General features: G+C 40.0%; 2 protein-coding genes across 3 annotated transcripts in view; one reads left to right on the top strand and one right to left on the bottom strand.

The window, feature by feature from the left end:
• LRRC40 (leucine rich repeat containing 40) overlaps positions 1 to 2,513 on the bottom strand; it is a 65,000-nt gene extending 62,487 nt beyond the window's left edge. The window contains exon 1 of the mRNA XM_032155600.2: positions 2,296 to 2,513. Within this exon, the coding sequence (XP_032011491.1) occupies positions 2,296 to 2,446 (151 nt within the window). The 5' untranslated portion in view covers positions 2,447 to 2,513. The remainder of the gene's footprint in view (positions 1 to 2,295) is intronic.
• A 75-nt stretch (positions 2,514 to 2,588) lies between these two features.
• The window catches only part of SRSF11 (serine and arginine rich splicing factor 11), a 45,824-nt gene continuing 30,183 nt past the window's right edge, over positions 2,589 to 18,229 (top strand). The window contains exon 1 of one of the 2 annotated variants that reach the window (XM_032155603.2): positions 2,589 to 2,686. The gene's annotated coding sequence lies outside the window, so the exon portion shown is untranslated. The remainder of the gene's footprint in view (positions 2,687 to 18,229) is intronic. The other variant, XM_032155602.2, reaches the window with a different exon arrangement.

Below are 18,229 nucleotides of genomic sequence, written 5' to 3'. Positions count from 1 at the left end.
GAGGGTAGTTGTTGTTGTTGTTTATGGACAGGGTCTCACAATATTGTCCAGGCTAGAGTGCAGTGGCTATTCACAGGTGCAATCATAAGGCACTACAGCCTTAAACTCCTGGACTCAAGTGATCCTCCTGCCTCAGCCTCTGGAGTAGCAAGAGTGAGATATAAAGTAAAAACTCCAGGAAACCAACTAGAAGGTGCTGCCATGATAACAGCAATGGTGAATTTTTACTGTGTACTTTTTATGTACCAGGCACTTTACTTCATTTTATCTCATTTAGACCTTAATAGGTCCGTTATGACTACTGCATAATAAATGAGGAATTAGGGCACAGAGTGATTAACCATCTCAATGTTATGTGAGCAAAGATAGGAAGATAAGAAGCATGACTCCGTAACGAACTACAAATAGTTCAGAATTATAGTGGTTTGCCTATCAAAGTTTCACTGACAAGTGATGAAACTGAAGGCTACATACAGCCAGACAGAGAAAGACCTTCTGTATTATAGTAACAGGGATTCCTTTTTTATATATAAGCTACAAATACCATGAGTTTTTGCCATTTATATTTTTCCCTCCTATGAAATACTGTTTATTCACTCATTTAAAATCATTTTATGTACCAGGTAAAGTGTCAGGTTCTGGTTACACAACAATAACCTAAGCAGTTGTAATCCATATCATCACGGACCTAAGAGTCAGAATCCATGTGCTCTCTTAAAGTTTAACAGACGAAACCACCTGAGTCTAGTCAATAAGTACATTCTAGCACACCACTTATGATTTGAGAATACTCATTCACTTACTTATTGCTTCCGCAAAATTTAATAAGACTCTACTATGTACCACGCACTATTTTCAGTGATAGAAATACAACAAAGCACAAAACAAAGCTCACTGACTTCATGGTATTAACCTTTCGGTTGGAGGGCAGAGAAAACAAAAAACATAAATGATATAAATTCTGATAGTGATAAATGCTGTTAAAAAATTAAACAGGTATGCCGGGCGCGGTGGCTCACGCTTGTAATCCCAGCACTTTGGGAGGCCGAGGCGGGCGGATCACGAGGTCAGGAGATCGAGACCACGGTGAAACCCCGTCTCTACTAAAAACACAAAAAATTAGCCGGGCGTGGTGGCGGGCGCCTGTAGTCCCAGCTACTCGGAGAGGCTGAGGCAGGAGAATGGCGTGAACCCGGGAGGCGGAGCTTGCAGTGAGCGGAGATCGCGCCACTGCACTCCAGCCTGGGCGACAGAGCGAGACTCCGTCTCAAAAAAACAAAAGAAAAAAAAATTAAACAGGTAAGAGAACAGAATGTTAGCATGATACTTAGGTATGCAAGTTCAGAGAAAAATGTTTCAGATTTTGGGGAACCAAGTATATATATATATATGCACAACTGTAGTTTGAAAATGTGTATGTCCCCGTTGATCAAAAACTCTTTTAGGTGGAGTAGGGATTCTATGTCATATGTCCTTTCATTCATTCAGCAAGCATTTGCTTGCCTAATCTACTTTATACATGTCACAATAAGAAAGCAATCATTAGAAGGAAAACGGAAGGTTTTAATCAGTCTTAAAACCTAAATGTAAAAGAAGAAAAACATTACAGGAAAAATGCTCTATTTCTCCATCTCTCCATTCCCCTCCCTCTCTCTCTTACACACACACACGCACACACACGACAATCAGAAGAGCATCTGGCCATTCATTCATGGTATCCAGATTTGTGCTTCTTGGTCTTTAACAGGTTTCTCAGGATGTCCCCACATTCAAACACTCTGTGTGGCATCTGTCAGATGAAAATATACTCATTATTCCTCGTAATTAGGACTCTGCACAGTTGCATACAGAAGAGCGTCTCGCAGGGAACAGTGCAGGTTCACAAAGGGGCCGATAAAATACATAATTTTAGCTTCGGTAATTGCCCTTGAAGATTAAAATAAGAGGAGGAAAATAAGGGCCAAAGAAACAAAAGATCTGCCCGCGATTTGATAGCTAGTTTCGTCACGTATTATGTTGCTTATCCCACAGAATGTGGGAATCCCAGAAAGCGCCCCGTTTAAATTCAGACCGTATTTCTAGCAGAGTCCCTTTAACAGAGATTGCGGGAACCTGGGAAGGAACTGAACTGGGCTAACCAAAGCGGTCGAAATGAGCACAGGGATTAGATCAAGCACAGAAATTCTGGCTAGCAGTCTGAGAAACGGGGCCAAACCAGCCCAGAGAAAAGGGAGGTTGCCTGGGCCAAAGGCTTTCTGACAGGAGACACAATAGGGTCGTACCTCTGGGTCTTACCTTCACTGAGGTTTCTGCCCGACAGGTTTAACTGGCCGCTCTTCCTCGCTGCCTTCAACAGCCCTTGGGGTACCGAGGTACCGCAGTCTCTTCCACCGGCTTTGAAACCAGCGCGGGGATCCTGCCCCGCCAGCCGCTTCAGGCGCGACATGTTGAGAGTCCTAAGTCCAGAGGCTGCGGCCCCACCCGTGACGCTTAAAGGTGGCGCCGTCGGGACGCCCCGCTCCTTTCGTGAGCGCGCGCTCTGGGCGCTGGGCTCGCGGCCTCGCGCCGGGCCTTCACTCTCCGCGGCGCAGGCCAGATGTCGTCAGCACCAGCGCCTGGGCTGGAGGACAGAGAAGCCTTTTCCGTTGCCGGTGCCGGCCTAGCGTCCTGGAATTACTTCCATCAAGTAAGTGCGTTTAACGGGCTCAAGAGGGGCTTTCGGGTTTATTGTCTGCACTGTTCACTGCGACTCCACCCTTCTCCTCTGTGCTTCCACCGTGGCGCGGGTGTGGGGAAAGATAACCCTCTCTTCTCCCCTCTCTAGTCTGAACGTGGGCCTTGACTAAAACTTGAGATCTGGGCGCGGTCGGCAGCCTTTCTGGACCCCAGCCTGTGTTTGTCGCTTGTGGTGGTGGCGCCAGACCTCCGGCGTACGGAGTAAAACAGATTTTCTGTTCTCAAGGCCTGTACTCTGACACCATTCTCGTTGTATTGAGGGTATATAGCTTACCCGGCAAAGGAGGTAATGTGAAACGGAAGGACTGGCAACACAGAAGACAAAAACAAAAATCCTTAAAATTTAATAAATGTTCTGTGTATCAGACAGTTTAGGGAGACAAGTCGTGGTACAAGCTTTAGTGAAGCTCAGCTTGGATTTTTGAGCCCTAAAAAGCAAGTTCAAATCTCAGCTGCTTCTTTACTTTCGAAACTTAACTTTAGGCAGTTTACTCAACCGCTTTTAAAGCTCATTCCTTTTTTTCATTACTTTGGGGATAATTCCTACCGCATAAGGTTTTTGAAATAAGTGAAGGTAAAAACTGGAATCTTGAGCTCTTGGTGAGTGCAGAATAATAGCAAATGAAAATTTTGTTCAATATAAGTCGATGTTTCCTAGGAAATTAAAGTTTTCATCTGAAATGTACAACTTACTGATTCATTCAACAAGCAATTATTAAGATTCATCGTGCCTAATATGTACTATCCTGGGTGCTAGAGTTTTCTTTTGCCTGAAATGATTTTGTTTTAAAAGCATATGCCAGGGAATACAATTCTAACCCCCATCAAGTCTACTGAGGATTGGTAGAATAGTTGAAAGCTAGGATGAAGGCCCTTTGACAAATTCTTCATCACGCACTTTTACCTGAGTCCAGGTTATTGTTACCTGTAAAATTCGGTTTTTAACTCTACTCTTTTTGTTCTTATATCTGTAGAGTCCTTTACATTAATATCGAACAAGAGAAAGTTACCAATAGTTGTTACCCTACTAAAAAAGCAAAGAGTGGATTTTTGTTTGTCCTTTTTTTTTTTTGAGACAAAAGTCTCGTCTGTCGCCTAGGCTGGAGTGCAGTGGCGTGATCCCAGCTCACTGCAACCTCCGCCTCCCAGGTTCAAGTGATTCTCCTGCCTCAGCCTCTCCTGTAGCTGGGATTATAGCCGCGCACCACCACACCTGGCTAATTTTTGTATTTTTCAGTAGAGACAGAGTTTTGCCATGTTGGTCAGGCTGGTCTTGAACCCCCAGCCTCAAGCGATCCGTCCACTTCGGCCTCCCAAAGTGCTGGGATTACAGGTGTCAGCCACCGTGCCCAGCCTGAGTTTTAAAGGAAAACGACCATAGCAGCTTTTGCAAGATTATTAATGAGGTCCCTGGTCAGCATGTCTTCACAGTAATGGAAATAGCTGCCTTATTGGGCCCATACCAGGCTCAGTGCTAATAATACCTCTATTTGCTATTTCTTATTTAACACAGTGACTAATTTTGCAGATGAGGAAATTGAGGCTAAAAGGGGTAAAGAAACTTACCCAACCTCACAAGTTTCTCTGAATAGCATGACTGCGAATTTGAACCTGGATCTGTCTCCAAAACCTTTCTTTTTAATCACCATGACTTCCCTAGTGGCTTTTCATAATTCCCAACTTGCTTTTTTTTTTAAATCCTGCAATCATTGTAAGAGACACTTCAGTTGTTTTTAAGAAGATTTCTTTATTAAAGAACCACCTTTTTCTCTTTCATAGTAACAGCCTACCTTTGGGGAAGTAACAACCCACCTTTGGAGAATTGAATTGCTCGAGTACAAAATTTTACAGTAACCACCCCTCCCCCTACAATAGATTCTTCTTTCGTTCTTTTTTTTTTTTTTTAAGAGACTAGGTCTCACTCTGTCACCCATGATGAAGTACAGTGGTGCGATCACAGCTCACTGCAACCTCGAAATCCTGGACTCAAGCAGTCCTCCCACCTCAGCTTCCTGAGTAGCCATCACACCACCATGCCCAGCTAATTGTTTTTATTTTTTGTAGAAACGAGTCTGTGTTGCCAAGGCTGGCCTTGAACTCCTGGCCTCAAGCTATCCTTGCATCTAGGGCCTTCCAGAGAACTGGGATTACAGGCATGAGCCACCTCAAGCAATCCTTCATCTAGGGCCTTCCAAAGCACTGGGATTATTGGCATGAGCCACCACACCCTGCCTAGTTCAATTTATTAAAAAATAACAGCAAGGTATAATTTTTAAATTTGTTGTTCTTGAAGTTAAATATTTCATTATTGACATTTAATGATACTGTATTAAAACATTGTTTCATCTTGTATAAGGAAAGTATCTTCTGTTTAATGGCAAAGAGTAATTCTGAAAAAAAATCCCAGTGGCCATATGCTTGTAGTAAACTCCAACAGATACAAACTGACATATGTAAGAATGTACTAGTTACTGTAATACAGTGTATGGTGGGTGTGTGTGTGTGTGTGTGTGTGAGATGGAGTCTCGCACTGTCACCCAGACTGGAGTGCGATGGCTCAACCTTGGTCACTGCAACCTCCACCTCCCAGCTTCAAGTGATTTCTGCTGCCTCAGCCTCCCAAGAAGCTGGCATTACAGGTATACACCACCACACCCGGCTAATTTTTTTGTATTTTTTTTAGTAGAGGCAGGTTTTCACCATGTTGGCCAGATTGGTCTCAAACTCCTGGCCTCATGTGATCCACCTGCCTCGGCCTCCAAAATTGCTGGAATTACAGGTGTGAGCCACCGCACAACCCAGCCTGCTATATTGTATTTATGTAGTAAGTGCAAATTGAGCAAGTTACAGTAAAAATTATTACCTAATGCAATAGAGAAAATAACATGTTTTGTCTCAAATGGATGGAAACTGAAAGCTAATCAACTTCAATTGAGCTTCTTCATGAAAAAATAGTTATATATACTTACGTGAGAATTAGCCCCATTTCAATTGTGTTAAGGAGAATACATTGAAAGCAAAAATTCTAACTCTTTTTCAACACTGGCATTTAAGTCAAAGTATTTGCTTTTTTAGAAAAATTGACTTTATATACATTACTAAAATAATGTGAAATGAATGTCTCCTGTGTCAAGGCTGGAGACTACTGCACAGCTACCTTTTGTAATGGAATTGTCTAGCTAGTATTTATTATATTCGTTTTATTTAAGTGATGAAAGGCTTCCCTCTTCAAGCTTCTTTGCTAAATGAGAGAAGAAAGCGAAGAAACCAAATTTTTGTTAAGCCTAGAAATCACATTGGCCAAAGGGTGCAGTTTTGTTTCATAACAGAAAGTAGGACTGTTATCAAAGTATAGAGCAGCTTGTCTCTACCATTAAAATTTATTAAGACACAGATGAAAGGTACAATTGATGGGATGGGTTATTGAAGTCTGAAATTGTAGTAAGGGTAAATTGAGTTAATTTCTGCAGATTTGCAAGCACATTTGTTTATAAAATGGAGTCAAGTAAGAGCAAAGTGTATTTGTTTTGCAGACATTCTAGGAAGTTTCTTTTTGTGTAAAGTAACAAATTTAGCCTGTTTCGAATTGTATTATGTTTATGTTTCAGAATATTGCCTTATGTATGAGAGCTGCTATCTTATGGTAAAAGTTATTTATTGAGAGAACATTTTAGTTTTCTTCAAAAATTTAGACTTGCAATTTCACATTTGTTTTCCCTTCACGGCTATCATTGCCAACTTTAAGAGTAGCTGGGAGAGGACATTCTTTTTTGTTTGTTTTTCCTTTTTTTCTGAGACAGAGCCTCAGTCTGTTGCCCAGGCTCACTGCAGCCTTGACCTCCCTGGCTCAAGAGATCCTTGCATCTCGGCCTCACAACTAGCTGGGACTACAGGCACCTTGCCTTTTTTTTTTTTTTGGGGGGGGGGGTGGTGTAGAGATGAAGTTTTGCCATATTGCCGAGGCTGTTCTCAAACTCCTGGGCTCAAGCAGCCCACCTGCCTTGGCCACCCAAAGTGTTGGAATTACAGGCATGAGCCACGATGCCTGGCCAAGAAGACATTCTTTTCTTTTCAGTGAAGGCAGTACATATTTTGCATTTTATTGATAGTTTCAAATGTGGCTTTGAAATTTGTATTATGTTGTTATTGGAGTCGTATATGGTAATTTTTTCTAATGGAGAGAGTGCATTGTCTTTGGAATAATGCATTTGTATATTCTTTGTTTTCTCTGCTTCTCTTATATAGTTTTGAATCATGAAACAGCTTCCTCTAGGAGGTTTAATATTTGATTCTAATATTTTCTGTCCCCCCCCCGACTTTTTTTTTTTTTTCCAAGACAGCGTTTCGCTTTGTCGCCCAGGCTGGAGTGCAGAGCTCACTGCAGCCTCAAACTCATGGGTTCAAGTGATCCTCCTGTCTCAACCTCCACCCCATGCCCCCCATTAGCTGCGACTGTAGGCTCATGCCACCACATCCAGCTAATTTTTTAATGTTTTGTAGAGACAGGATGTCCCCATATTGCCCAGACTGGTCTCAAACTCCCAGGCTCAAGCAATCCCCAGCCTTCCAAAGTGCTGGGATTGGCCAGGTACGGTGGCTCATGCCTGTAATTCCAGCAGTTTGGAGGCCAAGGCAGGCAGATCCCATGAGTTCAGGAAGGAGTTAGAGACCAGCCTGGGCAATATCTTGAAACTCTGTCTCTACAGAAAATACAAAAATTACCTGGGCGTGGTGTGGCATGCACCTGTGATCCCAGCTACTCAGGAGGCTGAGGTAGGAGGATGGCTTGACCCCGGAAGGCGGAGGTTGCAGTGAGCTAAAATTGTGCCACTGTGCTCCAGCCTGGAGAACAGAGCGAGACCCTGTAGGGAATTACAGGGATGAGCCACCACGCCCAGCTCTCTCCACTTTCAACACAAAAAAATTTTAATCCCCAGATTTAGGAAAATTTTTTTTCCCTCTTGTATGATGGCTTTTTTTAAATGTTAGTTTTACTTACTTGAAGGTGGAAGAACTAGTAAAAAAATTATCAAAAATGCTTTTAATTTGGGGGTTTTCTGGTTTATTTCATTATATTATAAAAAGAAACTGAAACAAGGGTGGTGGTAAACCAATCCTGCTTATGTCATTTTCAAAAAAGCAGTATAATACTGCGATTTGTTTATCACCTGTTCTTAAATCAGGTGAAAGTGTTTCCTATTACAGTGATTATTACTCCTAACCTTTAAAAGCTAGTGCAGTATTCTTGCTCTTTTTTCCAAGATTAATATGTTCTCTGACTTAAAGTCTCAGATTTTGTATTAATTGTATGGATTTTATGATTTTTTTTTGGCTTTAAACTAGTAAAGTAATGCAGAAGTAAAGTTAGGGCACCAAACCCTGTGTTTATGTTAACACATACACTACTAAGTCTGTTTTAAAAACAATTTCAATCAAAATCCACTATTTTAAAATTTGACTTTATATCCACCCCCTCCCACCCACAATTTTGTTCAATAGGATTCTGCTTGCAATTTCATTTACTTTAAAAAGGGAGACACAGTAAATGTTTATAAATGGCAAGTACTGTTTCTATAGCAAAGCTCGCCTGCAGTTTTAGTAAGACACGATATGGTCCCTGAGACTTTATCCTTAATGTCAACTTAAGGAGAAAAATCTGAACAATTTGGTAGTTTGTTAACAATCACAATCAATAGATTGTTAATTTAAAATGTGATACTTAGATTTGTAGGCCACATATTTATACTCACAATTTGGTAAGTGCTAGTTTAGCTTTCAGAACACCTTCAAGACTGCTCACAATTTTTTTTTCTACTTGAGGTTGTTTTTTTTCTATCCTTTGCAATGTCACAGTTACATATACTTAAATATTTTAAAGGTATGCATCATCAGTGTTGAAATACTAGTGGACATTTAAATACTTGGTACCTATGATGCAAATCTGTGAACCCAGCCATCATCATTCTAGAGGTACATGTTTTTCACTCAATACTAAATTTATCAGCCATCAATACAAATTTATGGCCATCTTAGAGGTGCTGACATTTTTGCTTTTCTTTTTAACTCATTTCCTAGAAATACTACATCTCTGCCATCTCATCCCTCCCCTAAAATAATTACTTGATCAATATCTCCAAGTGCTTTAGACTTCAGCCTGAGCTAATTGTGGCTTGAAACTAACAATAGTTTATTGTTTCAAGTGACTGGGGTGGCAATTGGGGGAAAGAAACATGGCCCTTAAAAAATGCTTACTGTACTTTATTTTTAGGAAACAATTGTTTAATTTTAGTAAAGTTGTGAGTAGTATTTTACTTTTCTAAAATTTATGCTTTGGTTATTTGATAATTTTTTTGTTCTGACCCACGTCATGGTACTTTTAATTAATTAAGTAATATTTATTTTTTCATTTTTGAGATGCAGTCTCACTCTGTCGCCCAGGCTGGAGGGCAGTGATGAGATCTTGGCTCACTGCAACCTCCACCTCCTGGGTTCAAGCGATTCTCCTCCCTCAGCCTCCCCAATAGCTGGGATTATAGGCACGCACCACCACACCCAGCTAATTTTTGTATTTTTAGTGGAGATGGGGTTTTGCCATGTTGGCCGGGCTGATCTCGAATTCCTGACCTCAGCTGATCCACCCACCTTGGCCTCCCAAAGTGCTAGGATTACAGGTGTGAGCCATTATGCCTGGTTTTAATTTAATATTAATCAAAGATAGGTACAGTTGTTTGTGTCTTTTCATGTTGGTGTCATGTTTGCATTGCAGTAGCCTCTTAAAGGAGAAGGGGCATCTAATAATGGTATAATTCATATCTTTAACTTAACTGTTTATAGGGTAGGTTCTTATCAATTTAATTTTTACAATAATGCTGTAAAGTTGGCCGGGCGCGGTGGCTCACGCCTGTAATCCCAGCACTTTGGGAGGCCGAGGCGGGCGGATCACGAGGTCAGGAGATCGAGACCATCCTGGCTAACACGGTGAAACCCCATCTCTACTAAAAATACAAAAAATTAGCCGGGGGAGGTGGCAGGCGCCTGTAGTTCCCAGCTACTGGGAGAGGCTGAGGCAGGAGAATGGCGTGAACCCCGGGGGGCGGAGCCTGCAGTGAGCCGAGATCGCGCCACTGCACTCCAGCCTGGGTGAAAGAGCGAGACTCCGTCTCAAAAAAAAAAAAAAATAATAATAATGCTGTAAAGTAAGACAAGTATTACTATTGTTAGTCATCAATTGAAAAGATGAGGAAAGCCAAGTGTGGTGGTTGATGCCTGTAATCCTAGCACTTTGGGATGCCCTGGTGGGAATTCAAGACCAGCCTGGGCAACATAGGGAGACCCTGTCTGTACAAAAAGTTTAAAATATTAGCTGAGTGTGGCAGCGTGAGCCTGTAGTCCCAGCTGCTGGAGAGGTGGGGTTAAGGGGCTGAGGCAGGAGGATCACTTGAACCCATGAGTCTGAGGCTGCTGTGAACTCTGCACTTCAGCCTGGGTGACAGAACAAGACCCTGCCTCAAAAAAAAAAATTAAAAAGAAAAGATGAGGAAATTGGAGAGTTTTTTCCGACTTTCTTGTAATGACATGTAACATTTGTTGGGTGCCTATGTGTTGGGCACTCTGCTAAGTGCTTTGTATTCATATTGTTAATCTTAGAAACTTCAAATGGCATCATTATCCCCATTTTTCGCATAAGGGACACATTAGCTCATGTGGCTAATTAGAGGAAGTATTTATTACAGTAGATGGGAACAGACATGGGGGAGTAGAATCAGGGAATAGAATAGAAGCTGCTTATGTTTTTTACATTTATATAGTTTGAGTATTTAGCATTAAACTTATTGCTTTATAATTTTTAACATTCCACAAAAAACCTATGTTAAAATGTGAAATATAAATAAGAAACTGTTCTCATTGTGTAAACTAACTCTTCTGAGTTATATCTTTCATGTGAGTTTAAATTTTTCTGGATTTATTATGACAAGACCTAGTAGGAGACAGTACAACATAGTGGAAATACAGGCTTTGGAGTGAGATGTAGTACCTGGTTTGGTTTTTTTAATCCCTGCTCTACTATTACCTGCTTTATATGTTAGACAAGTTGCTTAACTTTTCTAAGCCTTAGTTTCTTTATTTATAGAATAGTCATTATAATAGTAATTTATTCTAAGCATTTGCATTAGTATTCTCACTTATTATCCTCATAACAACCCCAATGAGATGGGCATTATTATTACCCTCTTAGTTTAAATAAGGAAATTGAAGCACCAAGTAATGAGCTGAAGTTCACACAATTATCTTAATTGGTAGAGTCCCTTCAGGTTGACTCTAGGGCCTGCATTATTAATCACTCTAGCACCTTTTAAGTGTTCCGAGGATTGAAGGTCATTTTAAAAGCATTCAATTAATGTAATTCAGTCTTATTAATGAAATGTACTGATTTGAGTACACTTTCACTTTTTTTCCAGTTTTAAGTAAGTCTTTAAAAATAATTTTCCTTCATGAAGAGTAAGTTAATTTTACTGCATGGGGGAAAAACATAAAAGGTCAAATGGTGCATACGTTTAATTCCTTGATTACGAAAAACATATTAAAATGCATGAAACTATTAGAGGTAAAGATACATATAACTCTACTGGATATTTTCTTGCATTGAACTTTTTTTTATTTTTTAAGATTGTGAAGCATTCCCTCCAATGGCTTTTTGTCAGTTAAGACTCCAAAAGAATCTTTTATAACATAGAAGATAGTATTGAGTAATCAGTGTCTGGAGCTTCCCCAGCCAAATGTTTCTTTTGAGCCGATTAAATAAAAAAGCCAAGCAGATCTGTACAAATAAATTGATTCTGATTTTCCAAGCAATACATGTGCACTATAGGTGAGAATACTGTGCATACGTTGCAAGCACCAGAATCTTAATGCTCTGACTACTACTTTTTCCTCTATTTAATCATAAAACAAAGTTGTAAAAAATGGTCACAAATAGATTTTTGCCTATAATTTTAGGGTGTTCACAGACCCGGCTCTGTCAATTTAAAAACATACATATAAAATCCTTGCTATTGGAAGACAATATATATTAAACGATATGAAAGAAGTATTTGAAAATAAATATAGGTAGACTTTTTTTCTGTCCTGGTATGTGTGTCCATGTGTTCTTTTGTCTGTCAGTCAGTCCCCTAGTGCTAACTCATCCTTATCCTCTCCCCTTCATTTAGATGAAGAACAGGAGTGTGGGATTTACAATTTGATTTTTAAATAGATATTAATATTTATAAAATTGTGTAAATTTATAGAATTAGAAATACAATAGAAATATTATCTAATTTATAGAACTAGAAATCAAAATACATCTGCAGATTTTTTTTTTTTTTTGAGATAGAGTCTTGCCCTGTCGCCTGGGCTGGAATGCAATTGGCACAATCTCAGCTTACTGCAGCCTCCGCCTCCTGGATTCAAGTGATTCTCCTGCCTCAGCCTCCGAATAGCTGGAGACTACAGTTGCATGCCACCACGCCCAGCTAATTGTTGTATTTTTAGTGGAGGCGGGGTTTCGTCATTTTGGCCACGCTAGTCTTGAACTCCTGGCGTGAAGTGATCCGCTCACGTTGGCCTCCCAAAGTGCTGGGATTATAGGCATGAGCCACCGCTCCTGGCCTGCAGATAAGTTTTTTAAAACTTACGGATTTGTAACCAGCAATTTATTTCCTAGGTTCTTCTTATTGCTCTCTAGCTAAAGGGGAAAAAAATTGTAGCCAAATACTTTGCTCAACCAAATTTCCCTGTAAATGGAACAAATACATACCATCTTCATTCACAAAGCCTTTGCTGCATGCATTCCCTTAGTATACTTCAGTGATGAGCCATCTGCCTTACAAGAGTTGAGTAGATTGTAGGAGGCATTTGTGGTTTCTAGCACATAGGTGATGGTCGATGTTTTTCTAATGCTGGGCTTGTTCCAGTAGAATATTGTTAGGCATCAGAAACCCCAAGACTGATAAATTGCCTTTTCTAGCCTCAAAAAATGTATTTGCTTGGGGGTGGAGGGAAGAGCTATTTAACAACTACTTTCATAAAAGGCCTGTTCCTTGTGCTGATTTGCATAATTGTGTTAATTGGGAGGAGTCCACTGTCTTTTCCATTAGTGTGAACAAAAGTGGCTAACAAAAAGTGACTTGATTTATCCAGCTGCAAACAGGGTTCCCAGTGGGTAGAGGGATTATGCATACCTGTGTCTGCTCTTTTTTTTTTCTTTTGAGACGGAATTTCGCTCTTGTTACCCCAGGCTGGAGTGCAGTGGCACAATCTTTGGTCACCACAACCTCCACCTCCCGGGTTCAAGCAATTCTTCCTCCTCGAGGAGCCTCCCAAGTAGCTGGGATTACAGGCATGCGCCACCACGCCCGGCTGATTTTGTATTTTTAGTAGAGACAGGGTTTCTCCATGTTGGTCAGGCTCATCTCGAACCCCCGACCTCAGGTGATCCACCCACTTTGGCCTCCCAAAGTGATGGGATTACAGGCGTGGGCCACCGTGTGTGGCCTGTCTGCTCTTTTTTATCTAAAAGACCTTCCATCTAAATACAAAGATCTTTTTAGAAGCTTGAGATGGAAAAGAACTAAACTTGTTCATTAGGACTAAGAGGATTAGTATTGTTTTACGGATGTGTATAAAGCCTCATTGTCTAATATTATTTGACATGCTTTCCTGCCAATATCACGCACCAGTTAATTTTTTTTTTCAATGTAGCAGTAGTGGTTCCCTACGTGTCCTACCTGTGAATCTTCAAAGTATTATGGGGAACCTGTAAGTTATTTCTTGTGTTTCAAAAGCCTATCAGAAATCATGCACTTATCCATAATGTGACCTTATAGGCCAAATGATAGGTTATTTAACTTTTTTTTTTTTTTTTGAGATAAGGTCTCACTCTGTCACCCAGACTAGAGTACAGTGTCACGATCTCAGCTCACTGCAGCTTTGACCTCCCAGGCTCAGGTGATCCTCCACTTCAGCCTCCCAAGTAATTGGGACCACAGGTGCACACCACTACACCCAGCTAACTTTTTTGTGTTTTTTGTAGAGATGGGGTTTCTCTGCGTTGCCAGGCTGGTCTCAGACAACTGGGCTCAAGCAATCCACCCACCTCTGCCTCCCAAACTGCTGGGATTACAGGGATGAGCCACCATAACCCAGCTGCATTAACTCATAATAAAATTGATAATAATGATCATTTATATATAACTAGAAGCTTTCCCTTACTTATATCCAAAGATGAGCTAATTGAACCTTCTCTGTGCATACTTCCTTCACTTTGCTTTCCACATGACAAGATTTCTAAGTCTCTCTCTGAAGTATAAACTGGAATGCATTCACTTCAGAAAGAGTGGTCTTCTTTTCTTGAAAGCTTCAAACTTGTTCTTATTCTTTGGGTCTTTCTAATTTGTTATTTCCTCTGTCTGGTATACTCTTCCTCCAGAAATTCAAATGGCTTGCTTCTTCCTTTTAGTAAGGTCTCAGCAGGTAACACTTTTTCCGCCATCCCCTGTCCTATTTCATTTCCTCACAACACATTACTCCTTTCATCTTTGTGGGGTTTTTTTGTGGTTTGTGTGTGTGTGTGTGTGTGTGTGTGGGTTTTTGTTTTTTTGAGATGGAGTTTCACTCTTGTTGCCCAGGCTGGAGTGCAGTGGCGCAATCTCAGCTCACTGCAACCTCCACCTCCCAGGTTCAAGCAATTCTCCTGCCTCAGCCTCCCAAGTAGCTGGGATTACAGGCATGTGCCACCATGCCCAGCTAATTTTGTATTTTTAGTAGAGACAGGGTTTCTCCATGTTGGTCAGGTTGGTCTCAACTCCCGACCTCAGGTGATCTGCCTGCCTCGGCCTGCTGAAGTATTTGGATTACAGGCGTGAGCCACCGCGCCTGGCTGTGTTGTTTTTTTATTGAAAGTCTGCCATACTAGACCCGAAGTTTTATGATATCAGGGACATTCACTTCCTTTTCCCTACTTTATTTCCAGCAGCTAGGAAAATCCTTGGAACAGATTTAGGTACATAATATTTGAAGAAATTTGTGAGTTTTTTAACTGCCTCTTAATGATATTGTAGATACAGTGAATAAAACAGGCATGAATCCTGTCTCCAGATTCTATATTTTCTATAGTCTTGTTTACTTGCGAGCCTAAATAAATCTGAAGTGATTTAAAACTGTCATAGATTGATTATATTTATTTGCTTTAATATATCCGTCATTTGTCTTTAGGTATATGTCTTATTCCTATGTAAAACAGACATTAACATAATTATTTAATCTGTTAGATCTACAAGAATCTTCAAAATTATGATTCAACTCTTCATTTGACTGACAAACTGACATAGGTTCTTAGAAATGAAATGAAATTTTCTCAAATCACATGCTTAATGACAGGGCTGGGTTTTCTTTGTTTTTTTGTGCATGTGTGTTTTGTTTTTTGTTTTTTGAGACGCAGTCTTGCTCTGTCGCCCAGGCTGGAGTGCAGTGGCACGATCTCGGTTCATGCCATTCTCCCGCCTCAGCCTCCCGAGTAGCTGGGACTACAGGCGCCTGCTACCACACCCAGCTAATTTTGTTTTTGTATTTTCAGTAGAGACGGGGTTTCATTGTGTTAGCCAGGATGGTCTCGATCTCCTGACCTCGTGATCCGCCTGCCTTGGCCTTCCAAAGTGCTGGGATTACAGGTGTGAGCCACCGCACCTGGCTGACAGGGCTGGTATTTTAAGCCAGCCTTCTAACTTTAAATTTAGTAATTTTTTTTTTTTTTTTGGTAGCTGCTAAATGATTTGAAAATATTTTAAAATCCTCTTCATTTGAATAAACGTTTTGCCACTTAGTTTCTCTATAGCAAAGTATCATCTATTTGTTCAGTAAGTTATTGTACATAAATTGGCTTCTGGTGGTTTAAAGGATTTTATTACAACTACCTTTTTCTTTGGTTTGAATTTGTAGTTTTAATTATGAAATGTGTCAAACATACAGAAAAATGTATAGCCATATAAAAGATTTATGTGTACCCATCACAGAGAATAAATAAGTGTTAACATTTAAGGAAAAAAAGAAAAAGGCATGAACCCTGACCTTCTGTTATTTGTCCTTTTATCATCAAATATTTTAGCATGTGTGGCATATGGTAGGCACTCACAATAAATGTTAAACTATTAAGTATCTGTAACTGGCAGTTACATATGTCTGATTCAAAATGAGAAAATGAATTACCATTCTTTGTATTCACAGATACTCATTTATGAGTGACATGCAGTTAGTTGTACAATCAGCCTCCATAACCATGTGTTCCATTCCACATACTTGGGTTTAACCAACCCCTATCAAAAATATTCAAAAAATAAAAAATAATGACATTAAAAATAAAAGGTTTTAGAAATACAGTATAACAGCTGTTTACATAGTATTTACATTGTATTCAGTATTAAAGTTGAGTATCCCTAATCCAAAAAACCAAAATCCAAAATGCTCCAAAATCTGAAACTTTTTGAGCACTGACGTGGCACAAAGTAAATGCTCATTGGAGCATTTCAGATTTTAAATGTCAGGATTAGGCATGCTAAATCAGTAAATATAATGCATATATTCCAAAATCTTTTTTAAAATTCCAAAATCCAAAACACTTTTGGTCCCAAGCATTTTAGATAAGGGTTACTCAAGTGTATGAAGGTATGTGCTTACATTACATACAAATAGAGTCGTACCAGTCCTGAGGTGAGTATTCATGGGGAATTGATACCAGGACCCCAGAGGATATCAAAATACACAGATGCTCAAATTCTTTATGTAAAATAGTATAGTGTTTGTATATCATCTGTGCACATCCTCCCAAATATTTTAAATCGTCTCTATACTAATAATAATACAATGTAAATACTGTGTAAATAGTTGTTAGACAAGAAATAAAAAGGCTGTACATGTTTAGACCATCAATTTTTTTCCAAATACTTTCAGTCCCAGGTTGGTTGAATCCACATACGTGGAACCCATGGATACAGATCAAATGCACTGTTACACAACACCATTTTATATAGGGGATTTGAGCATCCTCTGGTTCTGGTATTTGTGGGAGGATCCTGGAACCAATCCCCCACAGATACTGAGGGACAACTATATGCTTTTCTTTAAAATTCTGAAAAGTCTTGGCTCTACCTAACGTTAGTTGGTTTCTATGAAGGCCATAATTTGTAATTTTGCTGAGGCTGACATTCAATCAAGCCATCCATTTTCTGTATAAGCACTAGTGAAAGTCACTTAGCCAGTTGGTTCTACATCCAGATCTCAATAACCTTGTGCTCTAATCTCTCACATATTGCATCTTGACTGCATTGTGCCCAGAGGTATTCACTAATGTAGATACTCTGTAAGGCTTCAAGTTGGTTGGTGGGTTGTTTTTACCTCTACAAACATTCAAGGTCAAGTAAATTATTTAGTGAACTGTCTTAAATGACATTGTCATTAAGGTGTATTTGTGCATGTGTCCAGCACATTCATTGGGACTGTGTGACAGACATTGTGCCAGGTTCTGGACTGACCCAGGAAGCTCACAACTTTGAGTGATACATGTCAATAATAAATATATGTATCTTCTGTTACTTAGCAGAAAAGAGGAAGCCCTAACAGCTTGCAGAAGTCATAGCAGTGAGGGAAGGAATGCTCTACAGAAGATGACAGATGAGATGAGTGATGTTATTAATAACTTGTATATAGGCACAGAGATATTATGGTTTTTGTCATGTTTGGGGCACTACAAGTCACTGCACTACACACTGGATGCAGTTGAGAGAATAGTTCAGATGAGGTTGAAAACTAAGGCAAGGATTTTTTTAATAGTCAAAACTTTCAAAATTATTTTAAGCAAGAATATGTATGTGAAACAAGTTTTTCTTGAGAAATTGCAGTATTTTCTTTAGAAATACATACTTGAATATATTTAAGTACTGTAAACTGTTTCCAAAGTCAGCTATTGTGAAATTGGCTGGGTGCAGTAGCTCACGCGCCTGTAATCCCAGAATTTTGGGAGGCCAAGGCGGGTGGATCACCAGACGTCAGGAGTTGGAGACCAGCCTGGCCAATATGGTGAAACCCCATGTCTACTAAAAATACAAAACTTTAGCCTGGCGTCGTGGCAGGCGCCTGTAATCCCAGCTACTCGCGAGGCCTAGGTAGGAGAATGGCTTGAACAGGGGAAGCGGAGGTTGCAGTGAGCCAAGATGGTGCCACTGCACTCCAGCCTGGGCGACAGGGCGACTCTGTCTCAAAAAAAAAAAAGTCATCCATTGTGAATGAATGTACAAAACGCTTATTAATAAGTGTAATATTAAAATATATATCTTTTCTTAAAGTTTTAGTGACAAATTAGTTACAGATGTAATGTTACCAAAATTCATGTACATTGAAGATTTCGGGACATTTTATACTGGTGGTGGTGGGGTGGCATCTTAGCTTGGGTTTAAATATCATT

Source organism: Hylobates moloch, unplaced genomic scaffold (assembly GCF_009828535.3).
Source record: "Hylobates moloch isolate HMO894 unplaced genomic scaffold, HMol_V3 SCAFFOLD_5, whole genome shotgun sequence".
Taxonomy (NCBI): Eukaryota; Metazoa; Chordata; class Mammalia; order Primates; family Hylobatidae; genus Hylobates; species Hylobates moloch.
Note: the sequence above shows the minus strand (reverse complement) of the source record. Positions and strands in the feature narration are given on the sequence as shown.